The following is a 12,279-nucleotide window of genomic DNA, read 5'->3' as shown; positions in this document are numbered from 1 at the left end:
AATTAAATGACCTTTGGTAGAAAAAATCTTTTAAACTTCCTCATCTTCTATGAAAGGGAATGATTTTATATTTGGTTTGCAACTTGATAAGCTGTAGTGTATACATGTATAAGCCATGCAACTACTTTCATTTTTGCTTGAAGTTTTAAATTTATATTCCTAGCTTCTATGAGAAGCCTCGATGACTGAGTGTTCCAAATTATCTAACTACTGTATCACTAGCCTAGCCTGTTACATATAAAAATTAGATGTGGTATGAATGCCAATGAGACAACTATCCACAAAAGACCATAATGACTCAGACATTAACAACTATAGGTAACCATACGGCCTTCAACAATGAGCAAAGCCCATACCGCATAAAGTCAGCTATAAAAGGTAGTTTCAATCAGGCAAATGGCAGGTGTGCTCAACTCCAATCTCAATTGTCAATGGTTATCAGTTTTCGTGGCAAAGTATTGTGGTTTTCTAGACAACCTGACTTCCCGTAGTAATACAAACTGACTGCCACGAAATGGCAAAAAAGTGCTGAAAATGGAGTGAAATATCAATCAATCAATCAATTATATCTTCTATGGAAACTAATAATTATATTGTTGGTCTTAAGCTTGAGAATGTTGAGGGTGCTAGCAATTTTTACATGCACTGTGAGGCAACAGGTATTTCAGCACAAATAATCAGCAACCAAGACAAGATCTGCTTATAGATCAGTAAATATAAAACATCCGAGTTCTTCATGCCCTTTTGATGATTGTTATCCTTTCTTTGTGTTTTGGGCTAAATCTAAAGAAAATAGAGAGAAACTAAACACAAAAAATGATCCGCAATATTGAAGATAAAATCAACAAAAAATGGATTAAAGTTATTTTAAAATTTTAATCCAAATTGTCTAAAAAGCAATGTGAGCTTTTGCCACCACTTGGCCTTAGACATCTATTATAAAGTATTTCAAAGATCTACACATCCAGTTTGAATGGTGACTTTACATCTGATTGTGTAGAGTGTCATGCTCTCTGTATTATCAGAACCCTTGCAACAACTTTGACAGTTCGACAGGTTTAATTTTTGTCCCTAATTAATACAATTTTTTTCCCATGTCTAGCCAAATTTTCCAGACTCACAACCAAGTAGACCTATGTTATAGGTCCTTCTTATTCTATTTGTTTTCAAATGTGTTCTCGTCCTGAACAAGCGTGAACTATTTGCCACTGGGCATTAAGTAACCAACAATCAATCAAAGATCTTCTCTTAACAGCAGATTCCATTGAGTGTGTGGTCAAAGGTAATATCTTTGGTTAGCTTAATTGCTTGTTAATTTAAACATTTATTTATAGTGGATTAGGAAACAAGTTTTGCAACTTATATTAATCCCTTTCCTTACCTTGAAGCAGCATTAGCCTGCTCTTTTTCGAAATCTACAAGGGTGTCTTTAACATGCAAGAGATATGACTCTTTCTATGGAGATTATAAAGCCCCGACCCCTCTTCATAGTTCATTGAATTTGAAACTGTTACATAGTTTACAAGTTAATGTGTGTTTAGGTTTGGTAACGACTTATAATAAGTCAATGGTATTTGGTATGCAGCTGAATTAGCATTTGGCACATCTCATTTACAGCTATTTTAATTTCAACATTTGCATAATCAAAATTACAAAAAGGCGAGGCATATCTCTGTGATGACAGTTTATTATAAAAAAAAAATCTGGTCATTCAACAAAAGTAACCCCACAGAAAATAGAACATTAGCGTCCGGCAGCGGCGGTGTTAGCTAACTTCTTAAAAGCTTTTATATTTTAGAAGGTGGAAGATCTGGAGCCTTCATACTTTGTATATAGATGCCTCATGTTACGAAGTTTCGGTCTGTCACATGTCCATGGTCATTGACCTCATTTTCATGGTTCAGTGACTACTTGAAAAGAGGAAAGATTTTTTGTAATGTTAATTTCTCTCTTATTATGAGTAATAGGATAACTATATTTGGTATGTGCGTACCTTGCAAGGTCTTCATGACCGTCAGACAGTTTTCACTTGACCTCAACCTGATTTCATGGAACAGTGAGTAAGGTTAAGTTTTGGTGGTCAAGTCCATATCTCAGAAACTATACGCAGTCGGAAGAGTATTTTCGATGTATAGCAGGACTGAAAGGTGTACATGTCCAACTGGCACGTGTCATTTTCATGGTTCAGCGGTTAGAGTTACGTTTTTGTGTTTTGGTCTGTTTTTTCTTATACTTTATGCTAAAGGTCTACTATATTTGGTGTATAGAATGATTGTAAGGTGTACATGTCTAGTTGGCAGGTGTCATCTGACCTTGACCTCATTCCCATGGTTCCGTGATCAAAGTTAAGTTTTTGAGTCTTTTTAATAATACTATATGCAATAGGTCAACTATATTTGGTGTATGGAAACATTTTATGATGAACATGACAGTCTCCTAAACTATGCGCAATAGGTCAACTATTTTTGTTGTAAGGAAGGATTGTAAGCTGTACATGTCTGACTGGCATAGTCCATCTGATCTTGACCTCATTTTCATGGTTCATTGGTTAATGTTTAGTTTTCTTGGTAAAGTCTGTTTCGATTTTTAGAAACTATTAGCAATAAGTCAACTATATTAAGTGTATTGATTGTAAGGAGTATATGTATTTCAGAAGTTCTTGTTTGGTTTACATGACCTTGACCTCACTTTTTTCTTGGATCATGTTAAGTTACTGTGATAGTTCTAGTAAAGCTTTATATTTAGGACTGTCAACATAATACCAATGATTATTAAAGAAGGCGAGACATTTCCAGCGTGTGTAGTCATATGAAACGAGGGACTGGTGAAAAATAATGTTTTTCCAATTCTTCAACCAGTGCATGTTTGTATCATAAACTTAGTCTTCTGTGCACGATCACCCGGTTTTTACGAGAGGGTCTCGCTCAGGTCACTAGAATACGGAAAATATTTCGGCGAAAAATTAAACTTCTTCTAAATATGGACAAATTAAAGAATTGTCTGTAGAAATAAGTATATGTATACAAGTCTTAGTATGGAAACTAGTTATAAAAAACTAATGCATTATATTTATTTTAATTTGCGGTTTTCATATGACTGAGTGTTTGGATGGGGTTAAATGATTAAAGAAAAATGCCCTTAAAAAAATGAAGATTAGAGAAAAAAAAGGGGTTAATTTTTTGAAGATTAGAGAAAAAAGGGGTGAAAATTAAATGTTTACAGAATAACAGACACCCCCCCCCCCTTCCCATCCAGACCCTCATGACTTTAAATGGCAGTTGTTTTAAGTACCCAAATTGCACCTATTTTGACAGTTTTGAAATTGTCATCTAAGTTTATTTTTCAAGACATAAGTTTCAAATTAGTATTTATTTTGTAGATGTTAGCCAATCATATAGATTCGTATAAATCTGTTAATTTCCATGTTTGAAAGCATTAATATTGGATACTAACTTTAAGTTATAGCTAGCCACATCATGACGATGTGAAATAACTTATGTTGTAAGGGAAACAATTCATGTGAAATAAATTTCACAATGAAGGTTTTACCAGCATAAATTTGAGCGTAAGTTTGTAAAAACCTGACTATGATGGATCTCAGAAAGACAAGAAAAGTATAAAATAGAATAAAAATTTACTAAATTAATGAAAAAAATTGCTGTCCATCTGTAAGGCTGTGTGGTCGTTGATACAATTCCAATCAAAAAACATAATGGGTCTGAAAACTATAATGTATTATAATATATCTTTCTTTTCGTAGACCCAGAATGTTGCTTTACACCGCCCTTCTGCCATGACAAGTACTGTGTTACGGTCACAAGTGGTTACGGTATCCCTGTAGACAAGCATACAAACAAGCTTGTCAGTAACTACTAGTAGTACTTTATTAATTGCTGTATCGTTGTCTTGAAGACCTGTTGGTGGCCTTTGGCTGTTTGCTGTTTACTTTGATAGGGTTGTAGTCTCTTATTCACATTCCCAATTTCCATTCTCAATTTGATAATATATCGTTTTGTTCAGTGTGATTCACATTGATATTAAGCATATACTACAATCATTATAGACAATATATATACACTTTGAATCGCATATGAACTTACTAAAGATAAAATCCTAACCAATCGTAAATAAATATAAGAAGATGTGGTATGTGTGCCAATAAGACAACTCTCCATCAAATTCACAATTTATAAAAGTAAACCATTACAGGTCAAAGTACGGTCTTCAGAAATAAGCCTTTGCTCACACCAAACAGCAAGCTATAAAGGGTCACAAAAATTACTAGTGTAAAACCATTCAAATGAAACGGGAAACCACGGTCTAGCTAATCTATATATAAAAAAAACGAGAAACGAGATTGAACACTTATTAACAACATCAATTAACAACAACTTCTGAATATCAGATTCCTGACTTAGGACAGGTGCAAACAATTGAACCAGATTTTTAACTTTTAAATGGTACCAAACCTTCGCCCTTATCTGTGACAATAAGTCTGTTAATGTGACATTGGAATTTCAACCACAGAAAAAAACATCTACAAACACTTGATCAATCATCCTTCACTATACTGAATGCCGAAAGTACAAATCTTTCCATACAAAATATCATTATATTTTAATGTGAGTCGTAATTCTTTCCACATTATATAACTTTTGTTTAAAAATTTATTGTGGCCACGTTAAAACTATTATCATGTCCGTCGTCGTTATTCGTTAACTTTTACGCAGAACAATCTTCTCCTCTCACCCCGCCTTCCAAACAACATGGCCACTATGGCTTAAAATAGAAAACAGGAGTGAAATAATTTCATCATGTTCAGATCTATTTGCCCTGAAATGTTCAAACGAACCAGTTAGTAGGTTGCTGCCTCTGAATTGCTAATTTAAAGGAAATTTTGTAGTTATTTTTGTGTTTATCTTAAATATTGTTATAGATAAAGATAAAATGTAAACAGCAATAATGTTCATCAAAGTAAGATCTACAAATAATACTGCAATCTGACTCAAATTGTCAACTAACCCCAAAGGAGTTGTGTGGCTTTAGAGTCATTTATTTTTTTATTTTTTAGCAAAAATCATCTCCTCTGAAACTGCTGAGACAAATTTAACCAAACGTGGTCACAATCATTATTAATGAGAGCCGTGATGTAAAGTGGTTAGTGCATCGGACTACTAACACAAAGGTTCCTGGTTCGATTCCCGTTCGGGATGCAAATTTCAGGAACTCAATTTTCGGCTCTCCCTTGACACCATTTGCGAGTATGGTCTTAATGAAACGATGATAGTCCGTCGGAAGGGGACGAAAAATGGCTGACCCGTGTTAAGAGAGAGCCATATCTCTTGCACGTTAAAGACACCCTTGTAGATTCCGAAAAAGAGTAGGCTAATGCCGCTACAAGGAAGCACTCGCACCCACAAAGTGGAAAGTGATTAATATAAGTTGCAAAACTTGTTTCCCAATCCACTATAAATAAATATGTTTAAACTAAAAGCTACTTTATATACGGGAGTTCATGCCCTTAAGGTGGTATGGGAGTCTAAAATAAAAATGATAGAATTTGTTCATACTTTGCCGAACCGTAGTATGTGTTGATATATGTTGAAATATATAATAAAAATGACAGGTCACCGCACATTTTTTCAACCTACCGGAATCGACAAAATGACACATTATGTTAGGATTATACAGGAAAAAACACCATTTTGAGGTTAGAAATTAAACAAAATGATAGAATTGTTAAATACTTAAAGAAAAGATAGCTTTCAGACAATGCTTTGAGAATTTCAAAAGAAAAGATAGGGTCACCGTGATTTTTTCTGGCTACAATACAAAATAGGAAAATTCCATGTAGAATCCTTCAGAAAATGCACTATTTTAGAGCTACCTCCACTTAAAATGGCAATTAAAAAATAAAATAAAAAAAACCCAAAAATAATCAACATTTGCAAAAATATTAATATTTATAAGTTATATTCTTAAAACATTAAATTGTTAACAAGATCAACAAGACAAGTAAAACAAATAAGTTCCACTTTGTCAAATTCGGCAGCCTACATCTTATTGGAGCTTTTGATCTTTATGATGGTTTTTACAACATTTTGCGTTTTTGACATATATAATCTATAGATAGAAACTAAAAAAAGCAACAATGATCAGCAATACAAAATCTGCAATTAGGACAGAATAGAGGAAATCGTCCAAAAAAAACCCAAAGTCATATAGGTTTTTTGATAAAAGTAACAGGCTGTCACCCTTATGGGAGAGATTTCCAGTCCCTTAAATGAGGTTTTGTTTTGCCATCTTTTGTGTTTGGGGCAAAACTAAAGAATACAAAGATAAACTAAGGAAAATGATGATCAGTAATACAAGATCAACAAAACACAGATTTTCCTTATAAATTCTATTCATGTTTGTGCAGTGTCTGTAAGCGTGTTTGCGTTGACAATCGTATCATGTTGACAACCAGATATCCGTTTGTGTCGTTTGGTTGCTGACTCATTGACTCGTGACACATGTCTACATATTCTCTCCCGAGCTATAACTATTTAAGGGGTCCGTATAAATGTGGTCTGTTGAAATGCATCAATTCTTTCCCTAACCAATATATATCCTCATTGTTCAGAGGCAGAAAATGTTATGAAATGCGTGTAATATTTGCCACTGAACGTCATGCAAGCACAAATAAATCATTTCTTTTATTCATATTTAGTTGTTTAAGAGTTGAACGATTCAAAATTTAAATAATATGATTTGACCACCAGTAATTATTATTGAAATATAAGAAATATAAGTTCACTACTATCAAAGAAGCATATATATATACCCTCGGACAATCACATGTGTTATTTAGGTAAATTTTCAAGTTTTATTTCAAATTAATTTTATAAGTTTGTATATTAGCTATTGAACACCTTATATAACAGAATGGGTTTAAGTGTATGATCAAAATATATGTACACAGTAATTTTTATTCCCGGAGACAAATTTATAAAATCAAGATAAAATCATTGTCTTTCGGTCACACTGACACACTGTTCAAAATGATTGCATATATAAGTGGATTTTAATCAAATATTGTACAAATCACAGTAATTACAAGCACTTTTGTACAAAATGTAATTTGTACAGTCAAAATGCAATCAAAAATTTGTACAATTTTTTGGTAAAAATTATAATTTGTACAAACTGATAACTTGACACAACCAGAGACATATATCTGTGTATATATGTCTCTGACACAACGTATTTGACAATAGTATTTTGTTTTCTTTGCTCTCCATATATTTCAAACGAAATTTTTCAGAGGTAAAGTCTAGAGAAACCCCACATAGTTTCCGCGAGGCCTATTGGCAGAAGTTTAATTTTTCAGTGCCTTTCAAGGACATTAAAATGTATTAAATGGATTTAATATATTGATAAGCATAAGCTGAATGATAAATAAAAATTTCTTTTACAAAATTAAATGAATTTTCATGTCTATTTGATCTCAAACCCCTTGTTGGTGCCCCCTGACGCAAAGAGGTCATTTCCAGAAAGAGGCATTATTCAACATTCGGAGGGAAACACCAATGACTGGTTTACTGTTTATGCCAAAACAATACAAATACCACGAGAGAAATATCCGTACAATTTCAATGATTACAAGAATATGACAATGTTGAATCAAGCAGCAGTCGAGGCGCTGTGTTCAGCAACTTACTTGGAAAATTACCTCGACACGATGGACAACCTGCCTGACGACCTGCAACGCGTTGTGACTCAAATGCGTGAATTGGATATCCAGTGTAAGGGTAAGTTTCAATTCAATGTATGTTAGTGCTCTTTAAAATTTTATTATGAATTTCAAATAAATCATGTGTATTCACTGTATTTGAACAACGCGTAACTGTTTTGGGATACCCTTTAAAATATACTGTAAGCACTTCCGGGTCACACATCTAAAATTAGAACAAATGTGGTGTCGGGGAATCCCTTGCATTAATTTTATTCTGACTTACAATGGTAGATGATTTTAAACGACTTTGACAAAATATTTGAAAGCACTGTTTGCTTTCATTAAATTCTATAATGATATTTACCATTATAATGGTTTTCATTCATTTAAACTCATTTGCACATTCACAATTCAAGGATTTTTTGATACACTGGAATAAACCATTGATTGCGAATTTTTGGAACAAACTATGTTTAAATTTTCATTAAATTTAACCGCAAACTACATAAATAAATTAGCCGTGTTCAGGGTCGAGCACTGCACCCTATTAGCAAAATTTTTCTTCTGTGTCAGTACTGTTCCTTTTCTCAACTTGATGTTACATTTGAAGTTTTTTATTAATTTATATTTTATATTTACACAGCAATGCCTAGGCTAATTAAAGACTTTTCAGTTAATTTATATCACTTACAATACTTGTACCTATTAAACATGTTAAAGGAAATAATTAAGTGATTTGGATTAAATTTATAACCTGCTCTGTGGTCGTAATATGGATTTTTTTTTTTACTGATGTTAACAACGATAAGCATACATTCACTGACAAAAACTTACTCATGCTGAGTTCACACGTAATTCAAATTGGATTCGCATTAACTAATTCGAATTAGTTTAATTCACATTCGAAACGTTTTTCGTCCTAACTTCAATTCTAATTCGAATTACAATGCCCTCAAATTCACTTTACTGTCCAAACGACGTTAACTTTTAATCTGTATTCACAAAAGCATATTTCTAATGCGAATTAGATAATTCGAATTAGCCAATTGGAATCAATTTGAATTAAACAAGAAGAGTGTGTGAACACAATTTGCGAATTTGATTCGCTTTCGATTCGTATTCAATTCAGTTTTAAAAAAAATAATCCATGAACATAAAGAGCTTCATGCATATATGCATTCAAATCAATCACATGCAATAAAAATTGGAAATACACATTCTTTCAAGTTTGCAGAAAGATTTAAAACAATTATTGTTTTTTTTTTTTTTTTAGATATTCTTGCCGACATAGATGTCCACCAAGAAACATACAAAACAGAACCTGAAAGTAGCCAGGCTAAACGAAAGGCCATGATAGCTATGCAGAGGGCATTAATCAAATGTCAGGAAATTGGTGATGAAAAATTAATGTTGCTAGCTTGTATAACTGATCATATCGAAAACAGAGCAAGACAGCTAGAGCAAGATAGAGAAAACCTTGGTAGGTTTCATTTGAGAGATAAACTTGAAATACATAATATGTGCACATAATTACAAAATGGAAACATCTCATCAAAATTAAAGAGGCTCACAAAACTTTGAAATGAAATTCAATATCAAGAAAAATGAGAAAATAAATATCTCACATCTTGTATCTATTGAAATGTTTAATACACCTATATAAAAAATGAATAGAAAGCCAAAAAAGCAAACGCAAGTGAAGGATTTACATTCATATGTTAAAGTACAATGTAGCTGATGTATATTATCTTGTGTGAAATAGTTTTTGTTTATTCTTTATTACCTAATTTACTAGTACATGTACATGTCATGCATGTAGTATTTAGTACATCACTTTGAATGAAATAATTATTATTAGAATGAATATTTGTAAAAATTAATAATCATTGTATAATGAACTACTATCATACTGTAACCTTTAAATGTCTTTTTGTCACTTGTGATGTTAGTTTGCTGCCTCACTCATGTATACTCATCATTCCCCTTTCATTTATATTGTGTTTTTTTCCAGACCCTAACTCAGGTAGAGATCAGGAGAAGGAGGAAAGAGAAGTAATAGTACACCCACCTAAACAGATAAAACAACAAGAGGATAAACCAGAAAAGGTACCAGTCAAGCGTCAAAGAAGACAAAAAACAAATAATGATTCTATAATCAGGGAGGAAATAAGAATGGTATGTTTATAAAGTCAATACTTACACTGTTGTATAGAATATATTAATGGAGAAGAGTTATGTAATCATGTTTTATCTACAAACTACATTTTAAGCTTGAATATATTAAAGTTATTGAAATAAATCCAATTTATACAAATATATTTCTATACAATTTACTCAAATTACAATCATACAGCACTACACTGTACAGCTGAACAAGAGTTGTTTCCCCTTCACCAAGAAAAGAGACTCAGCAATGTCTTCATCATTGCACAAAATTCACCAGTCCCAGATAACTGGAAATATATCCACAAAATTAAAACTCCCAAAATAATTTAACCTACATTTAATGTCAATTCCATTTCCACGAAATTAAATCCCCATGAAACCTTATATAGAGACAAAACCACGAGATTTTAACCCAACAAAAATTAATGTTTCTACAGTAGATAGTCACAGAAAGTAATGTACATTGTAACAGCGGAGCCCTGATTTAATAGAGTAACATCATAAAGAGTAATGAATTAATTATTTAATTTTTTCCCCCTTTTTTATAACCAGATTTTTGAAAAAGCTTCTGCACTTCAAACTTAAAAATACAACAATAAAAAAAAACTTGTTTTGTTCTCTTAGAATTAAACAAACATTCTTAGATTAATGGACGTTCATTAGTATAGATAAATAAAAAATAAATAGAAAGTATATACATGTAGGAGTTTTTAAGGTTCATTGAAGAAAAGGAAATATTTACCCTAATGCAGGTATAATTTTCTGTAACTTTCACCTAAATTTAAACACATTTTCTATATTTAAATATGCATAAATTTATACATGTATGCTAATTCCTTCACTTTCATTTTTAGGATGAAAAGGATAAAGGACCAAAAAAGAAAAAGAAGAGGAAGGCAAAGAAAGAACAAACCCCCACATCCCCCATCGACCCACCTATTGACCCTGATGAACCTACGTACTGTCTCTGTAATCAAGTTTCTTATGGGGAAATGATAGGATGTGACAATGATCTCTGTGTTATAGAATGGTTCCATTTTAACTGTGTAGGACTTGTGAATAAACCAAAAGGAAAATGGTTTTGTCCGAACTGTCGAGGCGAGACGAGTAAAATGATGAGAAGATTTGACAAATCATAGTGCAATATTTATTTCCAAATATTTTTATGTTTAATAAGCCACACCAAACAGTTTATATTAATGGATTATCTTAAACTGTGTTAGTTAAGAAATTTTTTCTGACGATTGTTTTGTAAAGTTCAAGATGGCAAAAAGAATGAGGGTATAGTTATTGTAAAGTAAAAAAAGTACTGCAAAAGAAATGTATGATAGAAAAACATACTGCAAGTCATCAAAACAGTATATTCAATGTACCGCTTATTCTACAAAAATGTTCTAGTACAAAAGGGATTGTGGGTTGTAATGGGTGCAAAAATAATTATACATGTAAGGAGTTCAGTTCCTAAATTGGACAGAAATTATCAAAAATAAATTTGTCAATTTTTGTGTGGCAAAATATGCAATTTCTGAGAAGAATATGGGGTACTATTCTTTAACTTAATTTTGACCAAGAAAACTGAATGTGTAAATTATTATTTATCAATAGCTTTTTACGAACCTTGCCAATGATTTATTTTATATTTTGAAAAGACATGTATATACGTAACTCTTGACTATAAGGTCAATGATAAGAAATTTTAAGTGGTCATGTTCACAAAAACTAATACTAGAGGAAATTAATATTGACATAGAACAAAAACCACCCCAACTATATGGATCAATTCAGCATATATATATGTATGTTATTGTAAACATCATGGTTAATCAACAGTAATGATAATTTGCACATAAAGCTTTTTTGGCCATTACTGTAGTATAATAATGATTATACATTTGTATTGAATTGATGAATTTAATTTCATTTATGAATTGTAAATAAATGTATATAGAGTTTATGTATAAAGAGTCAAAAACAATTTTCTTAATTTTATATATATGTATTTATAAAAAAAAAGATGTGGTATGATTGCCAATGAGACAACTATCCACAAAAGACCAAAATGACACAACTATACGTCACCGTACGGCCTTAAATATGTATATTAACAGATTGCCAAACTGAAGAAAAGTCACTTGTTTACATTTTAGGTATTTGGTAGTTATACTGTGCATAAACCTTTATAATAGTAGTGACGGACTAGTGGTTTAAGTACCAGTAGTTAAAATTCTGTATCACAACCCTGTCAACACCGAGGTTCAACCCTACAATCGGCAGGTGCATTGGACTCTAATCTTAATTAACTAAGAATGTCAGTGTTCCTACCCAAGGTCAGTGTTCCTAGCCAAGGTCAGTGTTCCTACCCAAGGTCAGTGTTCCTAGCCAATGTCAGTGTTCCT

At 32.2% G+C, this 12,279-nt stretch overlaps 1 protein-coding gene across 1 annotated transcript; it reads left to right on the top strand.

Annotated features, from left to right (window-relative positions):
* The first annotated feature begins 7,513 nt into the window (after positions 1-7,513).
* On the top strand, positions 7,514-11,858 carry LOC134695772 (inhibitor of growth protein 1-like). The gene is made up of 4 exons (XM_063557184.1): positions 7,514-7,793; positions 8,991-9,197; positions 9,729-9,892; positions 10,738-11,858. The coding sequence occupies exons 1-4, from the start codon at positions 7,652-7,654 to the stop codon at positions 11,020-11,022; spliced, it is 798 nt and encodes a 265-aa protein (XP_063413254.1). The 5' UTR covers positions 7,514-7,651; the 3' UTR covers positions 11,023-11,858.
* Positions 11,859-12,279: the final 421 nt, after the last annotated feature.

This window comes from Mytilus trossulus, chromosome 14 (genome assembly GCF_036588685.1).
Source record: "Mytilus trossulus isolate FHL-02 chromosome 14, PNRI_Mtr1.1.1.hap1, whole genome shotgun sequence".
Lineage (NCBI taxonomy): Eukaryota > Metazoa > Mollusca > Bivalvia > Mytilida > Mytilidae > Mytilus > Mytilus trossulus.
Note: the sequence above shows the minus strand (reverse complement) of the source record. Positions and strands in the feature narration are given on the sequence as shown.

Excerpts from the sequence above, each read along its gene's own strand:
- LOC134695772 (XM_063557184.1), top strand. The coding sequence starts at position 7,652 with ATGACAATGTTGAATCAAGCAGCAGTCGAGGCGCTGTGTTCAGCAACT. Across the intron at positions 7,794-8,990 it reads ATTGGATATCCAGTGTAAGG|ATATTCTTGCCGACATAGAT; the intron begins GTAAGTTTCAAT and ends TTTTTTTTTTAG. Across the intron at positions 9,198-9,728 it reads GCAAGATAGAGAAAACCTTG|ACCCTAACTCAGGTAGAGAT; the intron begins GTAGGTTTCATT and ends GTTTTTTTCCAG.